At 44.1% G+C, this 26,034-nt stretch overlaps 1 protein-coding gene across 2 annotated transcripts in view; it reads right to left on the reverse strand.

Moving 5' to 3' along the window:
* The window catches only part of NHS (NHS actin remodeling regulator), a 257,519-nt gene extending 249,262 nt beyond the window's left edge, over window positions 1-8,257 (reverse strand). For both annotated transcript variants that reach the window (XM_027638156.1, XM_027638147.1), the window contains exon 1: window positions 7,648-8,257. In XM_027638156.1, coding sequence (XP_027493957.1) covers window positions 7,648-8,041 — 394 coding nt within the window. In that variant the 5' untranslated portion in view covers window positions 8,042-8,257. The remainder of the gene's footprint in view (window positions 1-7,647) is intronic.
* Window positions 8,258-26,034: the final 17,777 nt, after the last annotated feature.

Consider the following 26,034-nt stretch of genomic DNA (forward strand, 5'->3'; position numbering starts at 1 on the left):
CTGCTCTTCACAGCCTAATAACTCAAGTAGTTCCAATCGAGAGTCTGATGTCAGTCTCCGATTACATGAAGATGCCAAGTGACTGGAACGAGCAGCTTTTGAAAAATTGCAGCTCTCTGACTCAGAAGACCACACAACCCTGCAACAATACTTTTAAAATGTGTCTGTTTATTGCTCACATCAGCTGGTCCTATTTTTTCCCCGTTTTGGACATCATAACATTGCTGTTAAGAGTTCCCTGAGGGTCTCTGCTTGATTTGGGTACAACATGTCTTGGCATGTATAAAAGAAATGTGTTAGATCAGGGGCTTTTTTGAACAGCCATCACTCCCCTGCACCCGATTTCTTTTGCTCTCCAGTTTGGAGAGAGGAAGAGACAGGTACTGCCTTTAAACAGCCACACTTGAGAAGTCTGCCTTTGCCAGAACTGAGAAGGAGAGGTTGGGACTGGCTCATGGCAGGGAGCAGTAAGGGCCGGCTCCCCTCTTTTTTCCCCACCTTTGCACATCTCTGCCAGACTGGCCATAATCTGATCCTTGAAACTGAAGCCACGGAACAGGTAAATCTATGTAAGAAATGCCAACAAATCCTGATTGTGTTGATCCAGAACAGCAACTGAGTGGCACCCTTCAACTGGGTATTTATATTTCCTTCCTGCAAGTTATTACCTCAGTTCAAGGACTTTTGAGAACTGTGCAAGAGTTTTTTAGAAACAGTCCAAGCCCTTCATCTTTCATAAAGGAAAACTACCATCTTTTATGCATCTGAATCAACAGGTGAATGACCTCCCCATGCCCTCAGTAAGTTATCAGAGTCTGCTTATTTCTTAATCTCCAGATCTCTCCTGTATCAGCGGGGGAACTAACCAAAAGCAGGAATGACTCCATTGATTTCACTGCAACATTCATTTTGTTTCTCTATGAACACACCCATTACATTATAAAGGCTTTTAAACAGAAGTATGGAGTTTTAAAGGGGCTGTAGGAAGTATTTCTGTTAAACCATCACATCCACAGTAAGTATATGTTTCTTTATGGGCCTGATTCTATCTTCTCTGCAGTTTTATTCCTATGTGAAAGAGACCTCATTGGTCTTAAAGGAACTAGAACATTTCCAGCAGAATTTCTAATAAACCCACCAGAGCCCCATGCTTGGTTCTTGAGCATGAGCCAGAAAGAAGTTCCACTAACTACTATTATATTACTCAGCTATGTAGCAGCAGTGAGATGGGAATCAAGCACTAAATATTTTTTGGTATTGTGCCTTTTAACTGGCAGGCTCTCCATATAGCAACAAAAGCCCCAAACATTCAAACCTAGTACATTAGTTTAGGTACTATTAGTAGAACGAAAAGTAGGGAGCTGTAAAACAGCCTTCTGAGCTACACCAATGGAAGATCAAGTAAATGACATTCAGCAAAACTCCAGAAGATTTAAATCTGTCTAACAGGTAATGGTTTCCAAGGAAAACCACTGCTGTCTGCTCTTCATCTATTACCAGGCTGTGCCAGGTAATGGCTAGAGAATCTACCTGAGCACTGAGTTCTCAGAGCCTTTCCACTGAGAGTCTCACTATTCTTGGCAGGACAAAAGATTTTACATTACGCTTTTATCTGCAAAGAGGCCAGTCTGCGTTCCACAAGCTAACAGGACTGAAGGTGACAACCCTAAATTCCAAAGAATTGAATACATCTCTGCCAAAGCCACCCAACAAATTCCATCCCATTACCTTCTATCACATACTAAATGCATGAGCAAAAAACATCTCAAGTCCAGCCTCTGAATGGTCATGTTCCTGTGTAAAAGGTCCTCTATCACTTTCTGTAAACAAAGATAAGGCATCTTTATCCTAAATGACAGTACTCTAGCTAATGGTGCTCTAGCTAATGTTAGGTAAGGTGGGGATGGGATCCTTAAGTGAGCAGGTTTTTCTTCCTCTGTTCCTTTGTTGTTCTGACAGCAGTAAAGGTAAGCTGGAAAGCCGATGCTTTGGCCTCCTGCTCCTTTCAACTCTGATGACTTGCCACCAGTCCCCTGCACTTAGAAGAAGCTACGCACTGAGGAAATTCTCTAACTTTCCCACACCCACAACTTGGGTTATTTGCATTCATGGACAAACTACAGGCAAGCACACCAGCGAGGTGCATTCTCTAACTCAAATGAGTATACAGCAACCAGCACAACATCAAGAAACCACACCTGGCAAGTAAAGCCTTTCTCCTTTTCCAGAAGAATAAGTGAAGAGGATGTGTCATTCCATAGGGGCAGGTGCAGGACACAAGGCTGAAGGCAATGGATTACTACATCCACTGTACAACTGCTTTTCTTTGGAGGTTTTATTCTGCACCCAGCAATGATTTGCCAAGTCATATAATTTCAGTGTACAAAGGGAGCTCTGAATACACCCTTGTGCCTCGTATCCCTTAGGCTACATCACTGTGTACCTCTAAGAGTGTAATAACTACTTAGAAAGGCTCATTCACTATAAAGGACTATAATACAGAGTTAAAGGAAGCTAGAAATCTGTTTGGATTTGTCTCCAGCAGTATCTAAGTTATTTTTGCATAAATGTATACAACCTACAGAGGTCTACAGTTGTGCCTCAGCACAACAGAATATCCATATAATGAAAATTGCACTTTAAATTCTCTAGGATTTTCAGAAGCTGAGATAAAATGCAACATTTATCTACTCATCTTGCACTTTTTTTTTTCTTTCAAGATGGCACCTACTCTTGAGGTCTTATGCACCTACCTGAAGATCTCTGCAAGGATGCTCACCAACACTTAGCCTGGGATGGCCTTAAGAGGCAATCATATTCTGAGACGGAAGCATGAAAGTTTCTTGATTCTATTTCAACAGCAATTGAGACTTCAGCTCATTAAGTCAAGGGGGAGGAGATGCATTATCTGACAAGCTTTGGGTCCAATATATGTTTTGTAAAAATGGTAGGATCATGGCAGAAAACACATTAAAACCTTATAATGGATTAAACATTTCCCTGCAGTGCTTAAAACCCAAACCAAAGAGCATTATATCAGTGTGGTTAAAAATAAAAAAAAAAACCAACCACACTAACAAAAACCCCAAACCAAACAAAATCAAGAAAAACCACCTAAAAAGCACAATGAAAGAGACTAAAAGCAAGAGTGAAACTAGCCAGGCTGTTCTCAGTAACCAAATTCAATCAAACAGAATAAATAAATGCAGAGCCTAAAATGATAAAGAATCAGTACAGAACTGTCTTTTTTATCTCAATACTGACACTTCAGGAAAGAAGAAAAACCTATAGGGAAGCTCACTGTAGAGATCCAGGGGCCTCTGAAGAGCAGAGTAACACGGGAGATCCCCACACTTCTAAGCAGCTGCATCACTAACTGCTAGCACCTAGGATAATCAGGAATGGAAAAATGGAGCAATGAAGATACAGCAGGCAACTGCTGGAAACCATACAGCTTTTAGAAAGATTGGCTACTGGTAACACATTGATGCTTTCAGAAAAAAAGTCTGGAATGTGTGGAATTCTCCGGGGTGCCAGGGTGCAAAAAGGATCTCATTAGCTAGGGCTTTCAAAATCTGCTGCCCAGTCGATGCCGATTATTCAGAAAGCAAGATGGCTTACATCATCAGTTTCTGAAAAGTACAATATTCCACTTAAACTGCCAGATCTGTAGTCCCCTAGACTGAGAAATCATCTTTCCAAATAATGGAGGCACCAAGTCCCAAGTCCAGCACTTCTCCTACCTTTCTGTACTACCAAGATAATCAAGCATCTAATAATAAAACTGGGCAGTACCACACTGCTCAGTTCTCTTGCTGGCAACAAGAAAACCCTAAGCAACACTCAGACTGACAACAATCATATTATTCCCACATGGTTCTGTTTTAGAAGCAGACCCTGGAGCTGCTCATGATGAAAAGCAGTAAAGTACTTGGAGTGACAGAAGGGCAAAGTAGTTAGTTCAGGAGCTGAACAGGAAAACATTTCTCACCCTTGTTTCTTTTCCAGTCAGAGGGTGGGAAAGGATTCATATTTGCAAGATGCTAGCTGGCCAGAGGCTTAAAAGAAAGATGAAAGGACAAACAGCATCTGGGGAGGCAGAGGCAAGGGACCTTGAGTTTTTGAAGATGACCTGCTTGTGACAGCCCAGAATAAGTCCTTTATTGTGCCTAACAAGATTTTCCAATCCCACTTTCTGAACAGTGGTAAAAACAAAAGGGCAACACATAGGTAAATACCCTTACCCTTAGCTCAGCAGAGGAGTTTAAGTACTTTTCTTAATGCAAAGTATACACATTCTTGTAAATGTCCACCACCGCAATAGCAACAGAGCTGAGAATGTTAAGGCTTCGTGAAAAGGACAGCAGTAGTGATAAGCATTACTGAGAAAATGCCAGTTTTAATTAATTTTAATTCTTTGTTAATATTTCCTGAATCCAACATAGATGTTTTATTTTAATACCATAATACATAATTTTCAATATAAAATACATTATTATGCAAAATTGTATTATATGCTATTCAAGAGAGCTCCTTTCCTGCTCCACTTCCCCTCAGTATCACCCCTCTGATTGCCAAGGAATGGCATTCTGGGCAAGGAATACCCCTCTAACCACTGGCTCCAGTAGCTCTGGAGATGGCATTAGCCCATTATTTCCTTTTCCTTACCCAGCCTGTGCCTTAACAAGCGAATCTCAGAATTGAGCTGGCTTATGAGGCATGGAGAAAAAGGCCTTCCACTGTCACTACTCAGTATCTAGGACATGTCTGATAGCATTATTCTCAAATCACTGTGCTGCACTTGAAGTTGGAACATCAAGAATGTCTCACTGCAGCAAGATATCCTAGTAGTTTTAAACTGAATACTTAGAAAATGTGTGGTTGAGCTGTACTGTCATAGTGTTAATATCCCGGTACATGGTGTCTTGGCCAACGCATCAAGCATCCCAGCCCCTCCAGGCTCCTGGTATGCAGTAAGCTCAATGCAACCATTACAGTGATGCCAGGTGCAGTGGCTGCATGCTTGTCACCAATTTGTTCCTTGTGGTTGTCAGTCCAAACCTCCATCCAGTTCTGAATTATTCTCAGATGTGTCATTTGGGCTGGACAGCCAAATGACACCCCTGAGGCTATCCCATCATTCCCATGTTTGCCACAGGAGGTAGAAGTCAGTATGCCTTAATGTGATTCTGGTTAAGTCCTGGGCAGACCTGTGACCACCCACAATTGCTCTCTTGGTTTCAAAAAAACAACTGGGTGCAGTAACTTGAGTGTAATACTTTCAGGAGTGAATTGTGTAGGCACCTCATGCATGAAACAAACATTAGCATAGTCTTGCTGAAAGTAATAATGAAGGAGGAGGCGTCAGCCCAGAAAGGACAAAGCACACTATCATTATACACTACAGCAAGGATGGGCAGTTTCCTGTGAGGTAGTTTTATCTGTCCCTTGGAAACAGTGAGCGGCCTAGGGGCCAAAGGGAGGCGTTGCTGTAGGTGTATGTATATGGATTGGGGGTATGTGAGGAGGTGAGGTACAGAATGGAGCAGTTCGGCTCAGTTGAGACGTTCAGATGTAGCACTATGCAAATGCAGCTCTGCTGGTCCAGCACTGGATGGGGAATAAAAGCAGCCGGAGCATGCAAAGAAGTTGACTGCTCATGCACATTGGTTTGGTGTAACTTTCACCTTTAAAGAAATGTGGTACAGTGCTGCAAGGAAAGAAGTGGTGAGGACTGAGGGATGTGCCTGCAAGCAGCTGTATAGCTGGAGGCAAGATACACTCCTACTGGAGGATGGGTGGCAGCAAAGCCCCGACATTGTGGAGGATCATTTGGTTGACCAGACTGGGGGACATCTGCAGCTGTATCAGTGGCACTGTGCTGTATACAAGGGGGGGAGGAACAGCTGGCAGACACAGGGAAGATCATGACCAAAAGTCTCTCCCCTCCTAAGGAGAGAAGGATTTAAAAGAAAACAGAACACCAAAGAAACGGATTCTGCATTTATCATCACAGGGATAAAGCCAGACTCTCTAATTAAGCAGATGACATAACTGTGCTGTAATATCAAGATTTTGCTCTGTGATTTGCAAACAAGCTGCACTTGCACAATCCAGAAAGAAAAAAAGCTGTACGGATTAGAATGGCTAAGCTCTGCTCTCACTTACATTAGTATATACCCGCAGTTACTCAGCTCAAAAGACCTACAGATGAGAATGTGATATGAGGAGTTTCATTTCCTCAGACAGTTCCCTCACTAGCTCAGCCAAGCCTCCTTCTCACCGCAGTTTCCAATCACAGCCCAGCACTCTGCTCTGATTACACACTCATCCTGAAACCACAGAAAGTCTCTCTTGGTCTCATATACAGTTGATGTATATTAATATATCACCAGCAAAGTCACTCCAGAGCTGCCGAGTATGTAGCTTAAATACCGTTGAATACTTAAAGCTTGATTCCATTAATCAGTATAGCTTCATTGATCCTAGAAGAGTTACTTATATTCCATACCACTCCAAAGGGGAGGAAATCCAGAACACATTTTTTAAATGGCACATTCATTAAAAACACCTAGAAGAGGAATAGTCTCATTTACCCCAGTGTAAACTCACTTTGCTGTACTCAGTGGAGGTATTCAGGATTTAAAGGGGTACAGCAGGAGGCAAAAACTAAGCCAAATTCCCCTTTTAAGCCACTGTTTTTCCTAAATCAGATAATAACAGGTCAGAATCGACATCAATCTCTGCTATTCCAGACTTCCAATCCACAGCCCTACCTAACAAAAAATACATATCCACAAGTCTTGGGAAGCACACACATCAATGAGAGTACAAAATCACTACATTTCTGTGAACATGAGACATATTCAGCAGAAATCAGCAGCTGTTTGGACTACGGAGCCTGTCACCGCTTTTATAGTTTGGGTGGAAAAGAAACAGGATTCAATCACTGCTCATAACACAAGTCGCATATTGCCTTGATCTTTCTCCTTCCCCTCCTCCCTTCCCCCCCCTTTCCCCTCCCGCCCGGCTCCTCAAGCCACTCTTTAAACAGAAAGATGTCATTAGTTAAACTTCCTTATTTTGTGGCCCCGAAAGTTGGGTAACGACGAAGCAGCTTTATTATTTCTACTTAAGACCTTAAAATTTCAATCGGGAAGTCAGAGTCACTTCTACGGGAAAGACATCTCTCGGGGACAGGGGACAGGCCGGGGATAAAATCCAAAGATGCCCGGGTGCGGCGGATCATCCACATCCCATCACCCCCGGCACCCCGCAGACAGACGTCGTCCCCCTCCCCGGCCAAACCCTTGGCTGCAAAAGATGCGCCCTGAGAGCCCCGCCAGCCAGCTCCTTACGTAAGGCACAAACCACTGACATCATCCCTCCCGCCGGCATCGCCGCGGCGCCCAGTGGCGCCCACCGACCCGACCCGATCCACGCCCGCCTGGCCCGGCCCCTTCCCACTCCGCTGCCCTGTCGAGGTTCCCTTCCCACCGACTTTGGCCCCAAACTTCGCACGGCGGTTTGCCCGGGGTTGGCTTTCCCCGCCAGGTGCCCCGAGCTGCGGTGCGCCCCATCCATCCTGCGGTGCGCCCAATCCATCCCGCGGTGCTCCCCATCCATCTCGCATTCCGTGGTACTTACGCACTGCCTCCTGCTTGGGGTCGAGGCCGCGCACAGCTCCCTGGAGGCCGGCGATGCGGCCGTGCAGCGCCCGTACGCGGCGGTGAGTGCCCTGGATGTCAGCCTCGACCTCCTGGAAAAGGGTGCAGGCGTGCCGGGCCACGTCGGAGAGCTGTCGGAGGATCCGCGACAGGGCTACGTTGCTGACCGAGCAGAGGTCCAGTACCATCAGCACCGCCGCCGCTTCCCTCTCCCCGCCGCCGGCCGCCTCGGTGCCCTCGCCCGCCGTCCCCGGCTCCTCCGGCGGCGGGTCCCGCGGCGGCGGCTCCGCGCCCCAGCTCTCCTCCAGCACAGAGGCGGCGGGCTGCCGCCGGCACAGCCGCTGAGGCTCCACGGTCCGCTTGGCGAAGGGCATGGCCGAGCCCTCGGCCGGGGCTCTCCCGGGCTCCCGCGGGCACTGGCGGGGATCGCTGCCCTCCTCCTCCTCCTCTTCCTCCTGGCCGCCGCCGCTCCTTGCCCCGCCGCCGTCACTCGCGGGCGGCCGCCGGCGGGCGGCTCATCGCCTCGCTATCCCCCTGCGTGGGGCTCCCGGGCTGCGGAGCGGCCGCCGCGCCGCCGAGCATCCGCCGCTGCTGCTGCCGCTGCCGCCGCCGCCGCCGCGGGGAGCCGGGGCGCATCCGCGCCGCCTCGCTCGCTCGCTCTCTCTCTCGCTCGCACGCCGTCCCGCTCCGGCGGCGGGTGTGAAGGGGCAGCCCGAAAGCCCGGAGAGAGGAATCCTGCGGCCGCGAGGAGGAGCGAGTCGCCGAGCCTCCCGCCCGGGAGAGCGGCGGGGCGGGGGCGGGCGCCGGGACCGGGGCGGTGCCGAGCGGCCGCCGCCGCGGGGAGGCGCTGCGGGGCCCGGCGCGGGAGCGCCGTCCCGGGACGCGGGCGACGGGAGGCACCGGCGGCCCCGGTCGGGCGGGGATCGCTGAGCCGGGGAGACTCTTCCTCTATGCCCCCCGGGCCGGCCTGCCTCCCGTCCGGCGGGAGCACTGATCAGGTGCGGAGAAGAAGAAGCACAAGGAAAAGCTGTCGCCAGGGGCAAAAGGCAACCCAGGTCAGCCAAGCCCGACCACTGCGGGAGGCTGGTGCCCTTGGGGCACCGCGGAGGATGTTGCGCTCCCTAAAGTCAGGTGGATGCACTTGGTCACCGGGCTTCTGAGGAGGGAAAAGCTGGGTTTCAGGCAGACAATGAGCACTGCTTCTGGCGCAAGACTGCTCAGCTTGCATACATGCGCTTCTGAAAGGTGAACGTGCCTAACAAGCAGGTGTGAAATCTGAACATAAACTCTAAATTATTGGTTGTAAATACCACTGAAGGAACTACCATAAAAGAAGAGCCAGACAGACGCAAATGCAGGTATTCCCCAGTTTGGAAACATTAGCCTAAGTTTGCCCACTTGACCTTAACTTGTCATGCTTGCACATGTGTGTTGTGGTACAGTCTGTCATTACATGACCACATTCAGGCAGCTTTCAATTACCTCTGGTCAAATAGCCTGAGCTGCAGAGGGCATCACCACCAGCCTGGTGATACGGACACCCCACATTCTGCCGAACCAACAACATGCTTCTGGGACAAGCTTAGGTCAGGAGGGCGGATACGGCTGCTTTCACAGAGATCAAAGTCTGAGCTGATAAACTGGCCCTGCTGCCGGCTTTTGGCATGGACTGATTGTGTGCCTTCATGCTTTGCCTCTGGTAAGGGGAACAACCATGATACAGAGGCAGCTTATGTCTTTAGCTCAGGTTTCTAACTTGGCTTGAAATGGGCCCCAGCCTCATGCTCAGAGAATGAGGAAGGCTCAGAGCCTGCCCAAATCTCAGCATCACCTCCCTACACCTCCTAGGGAGCTTGAAGTTTAAGTGCAACCCAGTGGGAGCAAGCAGAGATGTGAGAGCTGTTGCAGGTCCAGGAGCACTGCTCAAACAGTACAAAGAGTATTTCTTGGACCCAAGATGAACCAATGCTAAAATCACTGCAACATTTGTACCCCATGCTCCTGAGTTTCTTCTACATCAGGGAGGCTTTTAGCTCTGGTAATGGAGCATGGACTGTGCTGCTCTTCCTACCTGTGGGAGTCGTGGCACGTTATTTATAAGCCACTGAAAGGTATTTTAATATTTCACTTGAGGTTCATAAAGCAGGGGGGAATGGTTAAGTTTTAATGCTTCAGTAAGAGCAGCAGCCATCCAAACTGGTGTGGGATCACAAGAAAAGGACGAAGAAACAGGAATATAGCACTCACCAGGCAGGGCCAGGAGAGACCTCTGAGGAAATCAGCTCAGGCACTCATCCTGCCTCTCTCTCAGGCACCTGATGAGCCAGTGAATTGAGCAATACGTAACAGGTAAAAGCTGCAAGAGGCAGGATTTTAGATTGCCCCTTACCACAGCCTCCCAATTGCACAGACTATCTGACCAGTTCTGGTAGGACAAGAGCTGTGCAGCTCTCTTCTTTGCCTTGAAACAATGTTCTGCTTCATACTGCCTTGGTTCCAGAAGTACATCCCTCCTCAGTCTTTGCAAAGCTACCAGAAGCCAGCGCTCACTCTTCATTTACTTTTCCCAGTCTGTTATTACTATTATACATTTCTGTAGACTCCATGGTCTCTCTTTTTACCCCATGCCTGGAAAGGTACATCTTCCCTTGGGGACGCCACTAGTCCCATGAGAATTGTGTGACTTCAGCACAGGACACAGTGCCAAACCGTGCGTGAGTGAACTTGTTTAAAGGAGGCAGGTCCTGCCAAGTCTGTACATCTCCACTATCGGCAGCATATCTCATTATGGAAGTCTTGTTACATTACTGACCTTCCCTCCAAGAGTTTAGATGTTGCATTTTTCTTAGTTTTTCATTGCAAACAGAACAGGCTCCATACACAGCTCATGTGAGAGGCACTGGCACTTTCCACCAGGCACGTGGAGATGACGCGTTGCTTTCCTTTGATCAGAATACAGCTCCTATCACTGCAGGCACTGAGGAGTCAGGTGGCTCCAGTCATGCACGTACTACATGTTTTTCATCAGTAATATTGTGTAGTGAAAATTCAAATTCAGTAGCTTCTCAGCTGCCCCCAGGATTGCTCTTGGTATTTCTGTTTAATAGTACATGTAGTAAGAGGAGAGTAGTCCCAAAGATCAACCTCAGTCTCATGAGATGAGTCTCTGGAATCTCTCTCTTGTAGCCAAAGGAGAGGAAAAAGTCTTCCATGGGGGATTTTGAATATTTGACATCGGGTCTCAGCTCTGAAGTGCCCCTCAGAGGGGCTGGTCCCTCTGCACTGACTGCAGGGGGGATAGCTTCCCTCAGCTGGAGTTAAACCTCAAGACCCCAAGTATTAATTTGTGAACACATCAGCCTGGACCAAACTTCCGCATCACTAGATTTCAACAAGCCCTTGCTGACCTCAAAGATTGAGACATGTCAGAAAGAATATCAGTCATGAACAGAGATAAATATGTGAAACGATTCCTTGTGTATTTATTTATGACAGGAAAAAAATTGTGTTGAACCATACTGCTTTTTTGCATGTGCATGAGCTGCCTTTCCTGTGTTAGTTGCTGTAAATTTAGATTGGGATGCTGCTGTGGATAGCATTGGCTTTCACCTGTGGCAGTGAAAGGCTGCCCTGTGGTTTGCTTTAGAGACACAGTACGAGAGCGGAAGAATGGGCCAACAGTACAAGAAAGGTCCTGCTTAATCTCTCACTTGTGCTGCTGGTGGTAGCAGGCACCTGGTCACAGCCCACAGTAACTACTTCGCAGCTTCCCATCCCCATGCCACTGCTATACTCATCCCCTGGCTCACTTGGCTGCTGATAGCCTAGCTGAGGTGTGACTTTACACAGCTAGGGGATGATCCTGGCCTTGGAGACAGAGGGCAGAACCATTGGCAGATGAGAAGGAATTTGTTTTCCTGCTGCAGTGAGCTGCAGGAAGCAGGGAGTTAGGATTAGGCAATCTCACCCGGTTTGGCAGGGCTTCTCTGGCCTGCTGCACTGTGTCTTGTTTTGCTGTGCCAGAAAGGGAGGAGAGGCTGATGAGTGCTGTAGGCTATTGTCATTTCCTCTTCTTTCCACAGCTGTCAGGAGGGTGCCTTTAGGCATCGTATTAATGAAGTTGTGGCCTTTTGGCCATAATGTGGAATCTGTCATTGCTGATGTTAGCCTGCCCTAAGTATATCACTTATTTATTCTCAGCAAAGATGTCACAGGCAGAGCATTCCCAAACCTGTACCCACTTAGGCTAGCGAAATTGTCCTTTTTCAAGAAGTCCCTTCCATGGGGATTTCTGCCATTCTGCACTTAGACCCAGCAGTGACATTCCTTCATCACATCAAGGCTACATTAAAGGTAAAAGCCCATAAGGCAGGAAAGTAGCAGTAAGGGCAGTTCCCTCTGGAACCTGCTCATTTAGGACTCTCAGTTTTGCCAGTTTGTTTCAGCAGGTAAATGTTAAAATTTTGTCCAAAACATGGGACATTAAGATTTTACTGACAAATACTTTTGCTGAAGACAGTCCCTAAGTTTGAGCGACTTAATGAGGCAAAAGGCTGGTAATTCATATTTTGACAGTATGTTCAGGATACCGAGATTACTTCCTCCTTCAGTGAAGGTCACACTGTTGATGTACTGAGACACATATCTTACTTCTGGTTCCTGCTTCCCTACAACTTTATTGGCACAAACAGCTTTACGAATGTATGGAGCATATAAGAGACCACAAGTCTCTTCTGAGAGTTGCCATCACCACTAATGTTACACAGTCTGAATTTTCTCTTGTCCTCTGGGCCTGAGCACCCTATTTACTCACCTTTTCCTTCTTTTTTGAGAATTTTAGTATTTCCAGTAGAGCTGTTTCCTAACCTTCCTCACACCTCCAGGTGAAGACATGTACAGGCATTAGAATGGTGAGTGTTTCTCTGCATTAATCTCTCTCCTGTCCAGCTGCATTTCCCCAAGCACTCATGTGCTGTCACCAGCTTACACTGATCCAGCCCGGTAATGCTCTTTCTGGTAGTTGTTAATATTTGTATTGCCATAAACCTTTTCACTCTTGAACTATGACCCCACTGATTTAATCACTAGTTTAAGTGGGGAAAATGCAGGACCGGCAGGAGTGTGTAGCAGAAGGAATAACTGGACTACACATGGTGCTGCAAAACAGAATTAAATACATGCAAACTAACTTCCTTTCTCCAAACTCTCCTAATTACAGTTGTTAAAGAGTTTACTTGTAATCAGAGTAGGGATGGCATTTCAAACTGAAGAGTGATTATTAAATTGACACTTCCTTTAAAATGTGCCTGAAGTCAAGGCTGACATGCTAATTGAATTTTATTAGCAAGAAATGTCTGTTTTAATAGGGAAACTTCCTAATCTCTCTAGGAAGTTTGCGTTTAGTGAACGCCTACTGAATGTTTTCCATCACTACTACCTGGCATTGGTAGTCAGAAAAAAGCCTCATTGAAGCATTCCCCTGAGCAGCAAATGCTGTAATTTCCTTTGATATCAATATTAGTTTCATATTCATACATTCCATTGACTGCTAGCACTAGGAGATGTCAAAGAATCAAAAAAAAACCTGTTTAAGCCTTTAAAAATAATAGTTGTTAAGACTGTGCACAAAATCCAAGATCAGATAAAAACGAAGCTGGGAATTGGTGGCAAATTTCAGGGTCCCCTAAAAATTATTAAACATTTCCAACAGATCCAATATGACAGATGTAAGTATTCATGCCATTATCCTAGAGAACACTGATGCTCGGTTTGTCATCTCAGAAGAGAGGAGTTATGTCCCAGACAGCTGGGATGCCTTTCTGAGGCTCCATGCCAGAACACACACAGCAGGGTAACTCTGTCACTGGAGCAGTCTCCAGCTCCGGGCTGGACTTTAGGGAAACTAGGTTCTACGATATGGGCTGTGCCACTCTGTTTTGGGAAAGGGCAGGTGGATCCTTCTTCAGAAGATAAAGGTCTTAAACTAAACTCAGGCTCTGTTCTATATAGGAGAGCTCTATTGGGGCAAAATTGCCAGTGACCTCAGCTGGAGCACTGTGACGCCTGCCTCCAACCTATGCAGACAAATGGTTAATTCAATCTCTACAGTCCCAAGTAAAAACATTCAGGATGACAAAAAGTTAATTCAGGAGGTTATATCTTAATAAAACACAATAAAAGAAGAGCAGACAAAAAACCCCTGTGTTCTTTACAAAGAAATGTAATCCATTCTAGGGAAACCAAAGGGAGAAAGATGTTTTACTTCCAGTGTGAGATCCATCCACCCTTTTTGTTGCTCTGACTTCTTAATTGCACTTAATTTGATAACAGTGGGGGTTTAACCTACGTTGTGGAAATTTTCACTGTTCTCTTTAATTTTGCCTGCTGGCATCAGGCAGTTTGTGCACATCAAGCCAAGTCTGCAGTCTTGATTCAGTACTCATCTGACCTCAGCTGACATTTTGCCTGTATCAGGACAGTGGGAGCAATACTAGTCTAGAGAAAGGAAGATTTATTGAGAAGATGAAAACACCATCATCAACAGATGAGCGTTTTTTCAGTGTTAACAACATACGTTTTTACACATTCCAAAATAATTTGGCACGTGCAGATTGCATGCTGAACGTGTCCAAACTCTCTATCATACAGTCTAATGTGGAAGTAATTTAAAGTTTCTGTATTCTGGTGCCAATCCAGCCTGCGGTTCATGTCACCAAGTCAGGATCAGCGAAATACCGCTTCCACTCCTTATGCTTATTGTGAGGAGCTGAAGAAGGAGATACTCTGTGAAAGGCCAGGTCAGGTCCCTCTGTGAAAGGCCTCCACATTTTCTATTGCTTCTCCCAGAGGCGAGGAACTTCAGTTTGGTTGGATGGGTGTTCACTGCCTATACCTTTCTGTGTTGTGGCATGACCTTATCTCACTCAGCTCTGGATGCTGCTTGGAGGGCCATGCACACTGAGCAAGTTATCTTTGCTTGTTCTGAAAGAGAAGGATTGGTCCACATTACAGGTTTCTTAGCAGCATCTCATGCCAGCTGTTCCCCCAGAGTTTTAACCAGGCTCCTGATGTTGGGCTCTTTGACATGGATTCCAGCAGAGGAAGAGCACTAGTGAATCATGTTGGTTTTACCTTTCCAAACTCATGAGGGAGAGTGCATTAGGGGATTGCAAGCTCTGGCCTAGAGTGTGCAGGCCATATTCCAGCTTAGTGTGGGAAATGTTTAATTTATTGGAAAGCCTGTGCTCCAGGGGTCTAAAATACCAAAAATGGAGCAAATCAGAATTGAATACCACTGGGGTAAGTAAATGCAAAAGCTCATGCTACCCTGCACGTAGTCTTTCCAGCTGTATGATTTCCATTATGAATAATTTTTCTCTGCCAGGAGTAACTCTTTGATTTAGAAAGAAATCAAAATAACAAAAGATACATAATTACTTTGTAGGTGGGCTAATTCCTTCTTCCATGTCTTTGTCCACAATGGAGGCAATAAGTGTAGTTTTATGCTCAGTGGCTTGGCAGTGCTTCCAACTCTCCACCAACAAGGGAAAGGCACCCTAAACATTAATATTTTAACTCTTACCATAAAGCAGCAAAGGCTGGTTCATATCCTTGAGCAGGCTGAATAGTTCCTCCACGTGGCAGTACTAGTGGTGGATGCAGGACCAATGGCCCAGCTTTTAAGAAGACTCTTCATCTGATATAAATCATTTTTAGTTGGAGACCACTTGTGGTCTCATCATGGCCAGTCAAATTGCTTCCTGTTTTGTTTAACAACAAGTAATAGTCTAAGTGCTCTGAAAGTACACCATAATAGGAGAAGTCTGATGAAGTAAGTGATTACTATTCCAAAGGAAAACAACGTTTATAGAAGCATAATTAGTCATTTGCTCTTAAAACAGAAAAGTATGATAGAGAAGCTGAAAACGTATATATGGGGTTTTAGAAACAGATACAAAAACATGTTAAATAATGTAATGTCTTCAGAGTCTGCATTAATTTTAAGGATAAACAGAGCTATTATACAGCTGCCCACCTTTATATCTACTCTTTCTGTGTTCTGCCTAATGGGGTCTCTTACTTGTGTACTGAAAAAACCCAGCCCTATCCTCTTTACAGTTGAGTTGCAATATGCTGAAAATTATTACTTCAGATTTTGTACATTAAGTCTGTCTGCTGGCAAGAGGAAAACCCTCTCACATTATCTAATTATGGCTTCCAGCAGCACTAATGAAGAAGTTGAGCAGGCTGGGGCCTGTTCTCTCTTCTCTGGAGGCGTCGACAGAGAGTCTGTGGTTGTGGTCACAAAGAAGTGGGGAGGGAGATTGGGGCTGCCAGGAGCAACAGCCTTCAGAGGGAAGTTTAGCACTCAAGAACACAAGTTTGCAGTCAAGTCCACAGCCCCGATGTACAAATGCAGCTTTGATTCATGAGGCTGAGACCCCCACCAATGCTTTCTTTTCCTTCCCTCCCATCCCTGGTACCCTCAGCTGGGATGTGTCTTGGAGGCGGCCAAGCTGTGTGAGATCAGAGCCCTCCAAGCTTCAGAAAGGAGAGATGTGCAGCTGTGCCAGCACAACCGCAGCACGTGCAGTGTATTCCTGGTAGTGGGCTTCAAGCCAGAGTGGGGAGAGGCTGTCCAGCTTTGGGAAAATTGTGTCTGGTTGATGGTGAGATTCAGGCATATCATATTCCCTGGAATCAAAAGAGCTACTGAGGTAAATAAAGCAAGCTCAGTGGAGACTCATGCTAGACAAGCCAGGCTATGTACTCATAGCAAGGACTGAGGCATGGCAATGGAGATCAGTGAACTTGCTAGTTTAGTATCAGCCACAACCTAGCTGTAAAACCCACTGTAAAAACCTAACATAAAAGTCACATCTGAGTTCCCTGTTGCCACTCATTACCTGTTACAGATTCCAAAGCTAACTAGTTTAACATCAGCTGTGCTAATTTTGTAATCTTGGTTGAAACCATGGCATGGGCATAAGTGTAGTCATTTAGAGTAGTGCAGAGAATAGTACAGATGCCAAATAGAGTGAGAAGAAACTCCACTGATAGCTAGCCTACATGAAGAAAAAAGAGACTCAAACTTAGATATGAGTTAATTGGGATTTTCTTCTACTTCTCATTAATCTCTGGGATGGAGAATCCAGCAAAGCTGTGATTTATTTACCATAGATGCACTCAAAGGATACTGCATAACTTAGTGTTCTGGCACTGTGAAAGTTATTTGCAATAATGAATTTTTTAAATTCTTTGGAGAAAAGTGAGTACATATTCCCTTCCCCCGCCAAATTAAAAAAAAAAAAAGAAAAGAAAAGAAAAAAGAAATTGCAGAGTAACATTCAAAGGCTCATTAAAAGCAACCAGGGAAAATAGATTATGGAGACTTCAAAGACTCAAGATACTGGTTAAAAATCAGCTCTCTTTTTCAAAGAAAATGTTATTAGCTAATCCTTGAAATTTGGGTTTTGGCAGATGACACAGTATTTCCTGCAGGTGCAGAAACTAGACAGTGTTAAAAGAGTTTTGGTAATACATAAAAAACATCCCTGATAGACTCATGGTTCCATCTGTTCAAGTCAGCCTGAGTGCTGTCCCTGATCCCTCATATCATGTACTGATATGTAGCAGTATTTCAGGAGACTGTAACTACATTAAGCTGTATGTCTTTACTGAGAAAGCAAGTCTGTTAAGATAATGGTTTCTTGCATTTTTTTTAAGTAGGGAAAATAATGCGTTAATTCTTTCTATTATCAGTATTATCAAAGCCAATGCAATGAACAGTGGAAAAAACATCTACAACTACACAAATAAAACATCATGCACATACAAACAAACATCACTCCACACTACCTTCCTGCTTACATCAGTATGGATATGCTTTGTCTCTTTTAAGATCTTCTTTAAAAGGTCCCTTGTGTGTGTTTTTGTCTGCTCTATCCTTGGCTAATCCCAACTCCTCCATGAGCTAGAAGTCCCTGGTTATCAAAAGAGACAAGGCCAGCCACATCTGTCTCAAATCCTTTGTTAAGATGAGATCCTTTGGCTTTGATTTAAAACTTGACTGTCTCACAATGACAATTTTTCCACTGAGACTTCCACCTAAAATTTGGCCCAAAAGATGCCTAAAGCTAATATCTTGCTGTTTCCATGGTAACCAATTACTTGAAGTCAAATAACTGAGCGTAAGATGCCCTTAGTAGGTAGCAACCTGAAAAGGAGCACCTGAATGAATAAAGGATGATGGACTAGCAGCAAAATTTACAAGGAAATTTATTCCCATTTTCTAGAAAACCAAGGAGTTGTTCTGTAGGTTTTAATTTTCAGATATAATCCAAACAACATCGCTTATAAAATCAATGAAGTCATTCAGGTGCATTAAATTCAAACCACAACACAACTGAAGTTCACAACTTGTAGTAAAGAGATGATGAGAGCTCATTAAGTCTAGTATTAATGGTAGAGACCTGTGTGTGCGTGTATGAGGAGACATAAATGTCAGAGGGACACAGTAAAGCTTACCACTTTACTAAGTGCTTTGCACATGTCTTCTAGAAAGTATTTTGAAGAGTTTTTGAGATCTTGAATATGTTATGTGGGCACTCGCATATGCTTGTAGGAGATAGCTTCTCCTGTTACAAATCCATTCTCTGGCTTGTATTTTTTTCCCATACACAGTATCAGGTATACAGTGCTGATACTTAATATCAGAAAACTTGACACAGTTACAATTGTTAGAGCCATGTATATATGTTCCACAAAAGAGACACAAGATATCACATTGAAAAGTTAAGCTGGTTCAAAAATGAATATTTGACTTGTATGTTTTGATTCTGCACCTAGAGTAACTACATATTTTCCAATACATATTTTTAATTAGAGGTCCCTGAACTAGCTGGGAGAGCTGGGGCAACCTCCACCCCTCCATCCCCCCACCAAAAAAAAAAACCCCAAACACAGGCACAAAACCTACATACATCCACATTTAAGCCATTGCACAAAGTGTTTGGATTTTCAAAAACATCTTTTGTTGGCCCTTATTGCTCTAGTTTTATTGACATTTGTGCAGATGTGTCAAAATGCCTGATGAAAAGTTTAATCCGATATAATACTGTTCAGAGAGTAAGAGGGCTCAGGAGATTTAAATTTTTTTGTCAGAAAAGAGGTTTAAAACAACTTGGGTGCTATGGAGTTATTGGTCAAAGAAAAATAACCTAGAAGTTAGTAAGTGAAATAAATGTTTCTAGAAATAAAATGGCAGCATCTTGAATGCACGGCATCTGAGCAGAGCTGTATCAGTTATTAAACTTCTCATTTCTTTTGCACAGATTTATTTTCCTGCAGGTGACAATAAATGTTGCATGATTTGCCTCTGACCCTGACACAGACTATTCCCTGTGGGCAGAGGCCACCAAAGGCAGAGAGGGTAAGGAGGGGGGAGAGAGGTTGCAGAAAAAAGCACAGTTGGGGGGGTACTCTGATCATAACATGAGTCTCCTAACTGTAATTATAAACACAAGAAAGGTATGCAGAGCCCTTGTACTCACTCTTTACTTAATGTTGTGGTACAGTGAGTTGTTCATCTTGCTACGAGCAGAATCGTGCTCTGCAAGTGCCCTTTTGTGGCCCTGGTTTATAGAAGCACTGTCTTCCTAGCTTGGACATCTCAGTTTTAAACTCAGTATCAAAAGTCAGGTGGAATGAATCTGGGCCCCAGTATCTCCCTTTTGATGGAGGAGATGCCCGCAATATACCTCAGCACTTTCTGTATTAGACTAGTGATGTCAGGGTTTCCAGTAAACTTCCTGGAGTCTCATGCTCTTCATATCTAGAAGGTGGAGAAACAATGACCCCTGGAATATTTTGAGCGAGTATGAGCCATATGAGGGGAAATGTTAGAAAAGTAGAGTGGCCACAGTGAATTATAAAAGCCACAGTGGTTATAAGTACCTTGCTAGTTTTACCCACTGTAAGTAGACAGGAAAAATAAGTAGGATAACCAGTTTAAAGGAGGTGGCACTGAATCATGATGTATGATTTTTGCTGCATGGAAACTTTTTTGAAGGCAGTATAACTTCTACTCATCACCCACTACATTCAACAAGAAAACACTTCCCTGTTCATTCACTAGAATGACAGTACCTGAAAGAACTATGATGAGATCCTTATCTTTATCCTTAGCCCATTGTACTTGAAGCATTGGCTATGAATTTTATGTGGATTTCTCCATGGCTGCTATGGTGTCTGCTATCAATTTTAGTTTCCAAGCGATGTGTGCTTATTGCTACTTTAATAAAAACATTGCTTAGTTAGGAATATTTACTGTTTTGCACCTAGCTTGACAGCAGCCAATAAAAATGTTCTGAGCATCTGAATAAGAACTGAGAGCACTCCCTCTGGTTCCTTACAGTATAGTCCATGCTACTCATATAGGCTCTCTTCTGTGTAGGGGCAATGATGTTGCTGTGAGGCTGCTGACTGGAGGATGTGACAGGATGCTGTTCAAAAGAGTGATGCAGCACCCAGAATATTAAAGACTGTGCTACTTTTGGAATTGCAAGTAATCTTTATTCAAAAAGAGCTTTGATAATCAAGAGGAAGGAGAAGCATGAGGCAAGAAGTATATTTTTTTTCAACCTTGTTCTTACAACTTTACCTGTATTTGTGACTATTTTAACATTTGTCACAATACTTAAAATCTTACCACAGGCAAAATGTCTCAGCAATATTGTTTTCACTTCAAAACTAGACACAGAATTCCAGTCCTACGAGTCTGCCTTGACAGGCATACAACACTGAGCATTGTAAAGTAAAATCAAATTGAAATGGCAATTCAGAAAAATCCGTGTGCAGAACACATTAAAAATTCACTGCAACATCACTGATCAAGTGTAAGGTCTTAGGTTACATGAAAAGAGTTACTAAAGCACAAATTGTTCTTGAGAGCTACTTATCTTGCTCTCCATAATTAATTTAATACCTTAGATGAGGAGAACAAAGGTTAAGGCTTACTCTCCAGTGGGGGTCACTGTTGAAGAATAGCCTCTAATTTTTCTTCTACAGAAGTTCAAACACATCCTAAAAACACCAGGCATAATCCATACAGCTCATGCAAATGTATTGGAATTTGATTGGAGTAGTTCACATCAACTGTCGAAGTGAATCCTAGGTGAAGGCAAAGTGTGTGGACTGTAGGAAGCAAATTATCAGGTAATTAACACTATATGCATAACAAAGAAGTGAAAAAAAGATGGGAAGGTGGGGACGTGTTTGACTTTAGACGAGGCTCTCCAGAATGCTGTGGTCATGGAATAAGGAGTTACAAAAGTCAACTAGCAGCCCTTCATTCTGACAGGGTGGCATTTAGAAACCTTTAAGTCCTGGTTATCACATTTCACAGTTGCAAAGCCTTTTCATCCAAAGTTGCCTTTCTTTTTAGTAGAAATGGAAAAGCAGAGGACCTCCAGGGTGCAGTTTAGAGAGGACTGCACACACAGCCATGGTGGGGTCCACCAAAGGAGTAATGCCCCAGAGGAAGGAGGGAAAGGTTTATGAAATGGGCTGGCATTTAAACACACACACACCTGCCCTATTGTTCTCCACCCTTCCTGGCACTAATGTTTTCCTGGTAAAAGCAAGAGCTTAATGCAGCTTGAAGTGACTGCCCATATTTGAGCTGGTGTGAACTGAAAGATGCATGGGGGGGTACATTGACAGCACATTGTGTCAATGTCATGTGGCACAGCTCAAATAACTTCAGTGGTGTCAGACCCTTCCTTTCACAGAAGAACTGTTTCTAATTTCACAGAATAATCTGCGTTTGAAGGCACTCACAAGGATCATCCAGTCCAACTCTTAAGTGAACAGCCTGTACAGGGATCCAACCCATTGTCCTTGGTATTACTAGCACTATGCTTTAACCAGCTGAGCCAATCTCAGGGGCATCCCAGGTGACTGTCCAAGGTCCCCTTATTACATCTTCGATATTAGGAGCTAATAGCTAGCCAAAGCACTGGAGGCTTTGTCCCTGGTGGTTTAATGGACGAGTTGTTTAGTAATGACAAGCAATAAATAAAATGGGCACTATTTCTATTCTGTGTAGCCAGGCTGCTTTTGTACCAGCTGACTGACTGGCCCATTGACTCTGCTTTGTGGGAACTTTACTGTAGGTCTGTATCTTCATAAGTACCACCTGAGCCCTGAATTTAATCCCTTAAAAAATATTTACTAGTATTCACTGTTGGTACTAGATTTTTTACTAAACTTGCTTTAGTGCTTCCATTCTGGACTGAAAACTCCCATAAAACTGAAAATACCCATTGAGAGCAGAGTCAGTGTTATGTGATATGTTGTTTCTTGACAGCATGATCTTTATACCTGGTTGTATTCAGATTAAAAAGCTGTTATTACTCTTTGTTTCCAGAGGACAGCAGTATCAGGCCTCAGACCACAGGGGACAGATAGAGTTGCAGGCACCCTTATGTGTACTCTTAGAGGCATGGTTTTAATAGAACAGAATAGCCATGCATTCTGGGTCAGATCTTTTGCTCCCGTAAATCAGAGTGATGCCACCAGGGTTCTGCCACTTTCGGTGGCTAACATACAGCTCAGAAACTTTCAGTCTGTAAAATGGGAGCAGATGGCTCATGCCTTCACCTGGCATTAGAAAGGAAGAAGGGAGGAGATATTCTAGTAGTAGTTCCAAACATAATGATGTTAATCCCTGCCTGAAGGGATTATAAACTTCAGCTTTTTACAGTTCAAGGAGCAGCCCCTACCACTGTTAATTGTCCTGAATAGCACTTCACTGGGAATAGGCTAAAAGGGCTGTTTCAGGGAGTACATACTCAGTGCTTCAAATAGTCCTACCAAAGTTGACATCTGAAATGCAGACATGACATTTCCTACTTACTACAAAGGTTTTGTATATTTTTTTAACCATTAGCATTTGTCAAGGTCAGCAACTCCTTCATGCTCTCCAGAGGAGAAACCTGGAGAGCATGAAGAATACAATTCATTTGTTCCTGAGCTGGAACTGAGCTCTGCCTTCCTCACCATGCTGGTTCGGACATGTCTGCATGTGAGGCATGTCTCCATCTGGTACCTGAAGAGGAGACTCTCAGCTGCAAGCACAAAAGAGATCCAGACTTCAGGAAAACACTGAGGTATTTTAAGAAATGTCATTACTCTGAGAAATTAATGCTATGAAGTATCAGAGTTAAACTGTTATTTTTAGAAGCAGATTCTCTCTTTAAGAGGAAAATTGCTGGCAAAGATCATTCAAAGAGTATGTTCATGTAGCTGAAAGCCTCATTCTTTGTTTAATGCTTGCAATCTCAGCATCTTTGCAACTGCAAAATACCAGTTCCTTCACTTCTGTGCATACCCATGTCCTTTCATGTCCATGAACCTCCTTTCTCCATTTCATCTGACACACAGAAATGTGTCAGCCAATGTGATTAACCTGTGGTTAACTCTTGGTGCAAAAGAGAACATTATTTGTAATACAAAGTGTTTTATCTGGAGAACTTGGACGCAGTGTAAGGAGAAGTTGTATATGACAAAGACAAAGAAAATGCTCCTTCTCAGCTGAGCAGATGTAAACCTGTGACTTCATGATATGCTTCTGTTGCACTCCATTATAAAATAAAAGTTGAACATTTTGTTCTGCTCCAATTTTATCACCATCTCAACAGATAACACAGCACTTCACAGACTTTTTGAGAATGTTTCTTTCCCCCATAATGTTTATGGAAAAAGAAATTTGTCATGCTACCTTGCAAAAGGCAGTTGCTTTGTTGACCAGATGCCAAAATGAAATTCAGACATGGATGGCCAGAAATAAGATTTACTTTAATCCTACTAATCCTGTGCTGTTGATTGGTACAAGGCACCATTATAGCTGGGTAAGCTTCCCAGGCTTATCATCTGATTCGCTTTGGAGTCATGAGATCACTCTGGATTCTCAATTTTTCCCTTGTAAAGGGCAATGTTCCTGCCTCATGTTCCATTTTCTGCTATAAACAATAAGGAGTAAAAGAAATCACATATCTTTGCCAGCAAATACAGAAAACTCAAGGCATGTGTTATGCTGAGCCTGGTGATATGCTTTTCCAGGGAGAGTGGAATGAGAAGACTTGTACCTGTCCTTAAGGAGGTTAGCAGTCTGCTCCAGTAATTACAGGGCCTTCTTGAACTGACTTCAGTGAAGCCCCAAGCCATCTTCAGAAGCTGAAATTGTACTTACAGAATCATAGAATCATTTAAGCTCGAAAACATCTGTAAGATCATAAATTCCAACTGTTATCCCAGCACTGCCAAGTCCATGGCTAAATCATGTCCCCAAGTGACACATATACACATCTTTTAAATATCTCCAGGGATAGTGACACCACCACTTCCCTGGGCAGTTGGTTCCAATGCTTGACAGCCCTTTTAGTGAGGAACTTTTTCCTAGTATCCAATATAAACCTCCCCTGGTACAACTTGAGGCCATTTCCTCTCAACCAAAACTCACAGGTCCTTTTCCACTGGGCAGGTTTCCAGACATTCTTCCTCAAGCCTGTAGAGTCACATGGGGTTGTTGTGACCCAAGCTCAGGACCCAGCACTGCCACTAGTTGAGCCTCATACAATTGGCCTCATCCCGTCAATCCAGTCTGTCCAGACCCCCCTGCAGAGCCCTCCTACCCTCCAGCACATGAATACACGCAACCAACTTGGTGTCATCTGCAAACTGACTGAGGGTGCACTTGATCACCTTGTCCAGATGGTCAGGAAAGATGTTAAACTGAGCCCTGGGAAACATCACTTCTGACTGGCTACTAGCTGGCTGTAACTCCATTCACCACCACTTTCCAGGTCCAGATGATCAGTCAGTTTTTTACTTTACATCAAAGCCATGAACAGCCAGTTTCTCCAGGAGAATACTGTGGAAAATTGTGTCAATGTTGTCAGGTAGACAACATCCACAGCCTTTCCCTTATCCACTAAGTAGGTCTCCCTCTCCTGGAGTGTCATGATTTGAGAACCCCAAAATCCAGTTTCCTAATCAAAACCCCCACCCATATCTCAACCCAGTGTGAGATGGGTTTTCCAGACACCACACGAGACTCAAAATGGGGGGAAGGGAATATATTACAATGACTGTACAAAATAAGTACTACAATACATTATATACAATCTTAACTATCTCTACCATGACATGAAAGTATTTACAATGGATCAAATCTCTTCTTCCCTCCAAAATAAAAGTCCAGGAGGGAAGAAGGAAAAGATCCTTTCTACTCTCAGAGCAGCAATGTCTCTAGGGCAGCAGGTTCTCTCATGCAGCAGCTCTAGCTACAGCTGTAGCTGTAGCTGTCCCCCTGACATCAGTTTAGTCAAGCAGGACATGCCTTTCACAAACCCACACTGGCTGGGCCTGATTCCCTGGTTGTCCTGTATATGTCACGTGATGACACTCAAGAGGATCTGCTCCATGACCTTCCCTGACACTGATGTCAATCTGACAGGCCTGTAGTTCCCTAGATTCTCCTTCTGGCCATTCCTGTAGGTGGGCCTACTTCTGGTAGAAAGGCTTAGCTGTGTCTTGCCTATGGGAAGAAGGTGAGAAACAGAAGTACTGAACCATTTTCAGTTGGATTTGAGGACCACCAGAGAGCTGGTAGGAGCCTATTCACATTTCTCTTCCATCTGGAAGAAGCCAAGAGAGTTTCACAGGTCTGTGGATTACAAAATGGAAAACCACTCTAGACACGAAGCACTGACCCAGTCCCATTAGTAGCGACAACAGAAGAAAGAGTACTGTGCTCAAAGCCTGAATGCTCACACTACCTAGCTGAAGGATGAAGAAAGCCTTTAGAGTAAGGTTGTCTCTTGACAACAATCTGCTTCGTCTACATTTTTTAAGATACTGATTACATTATGTGTTCCATCTTGACAGAGCTGCCTCACAGTCCAGAACACCCCATTTGGTGTGCTTTATATCTCACTGGAATATTATCTGTAAATCTGCTGCCTGCATTCAAGCTCCTCTGCAAAAATTCCTGTCCTTGAAGCTTATCGAATTGCAGGATAGCTAGAAGGACACATATTCCAATACATCTGATGGACCCTATGTTGCAACGTTATCAAAGTAGCACCATCACATCAACAACAATGCAATTTGAGTTGAAATAAAAAGATACATATTCAGTTTTAGGCTTAACTTTATCTAGGGGCTTGAAGATATAACTTGAAAGGACAGTAGATAAGTAACAAAAGGCTTCTGAGGCATACTTTCACCTAGAAGAAAAGGTGAAAGTTTTAAAGAGATGAGAACAGCTGAGTGATGTTGGTTTTCCATTTAAGAAGTCTTCAAA

This window comes from Corapipo altera, unplaced genomic scaffold (genome assembly GCF_003945725.1).
Source record: "Corapipo altera isolate COAL_440 unplaced genomic scaffold, ASM394572v1 0, whole genome shotgun sequence".
Taxonomy (NCBI): domain Eukaryota; kingdom Metazoa; phylum Chordata; class Aves; order Passeriformes; family Pipridae; genus Corapipo; species Corapipo altera.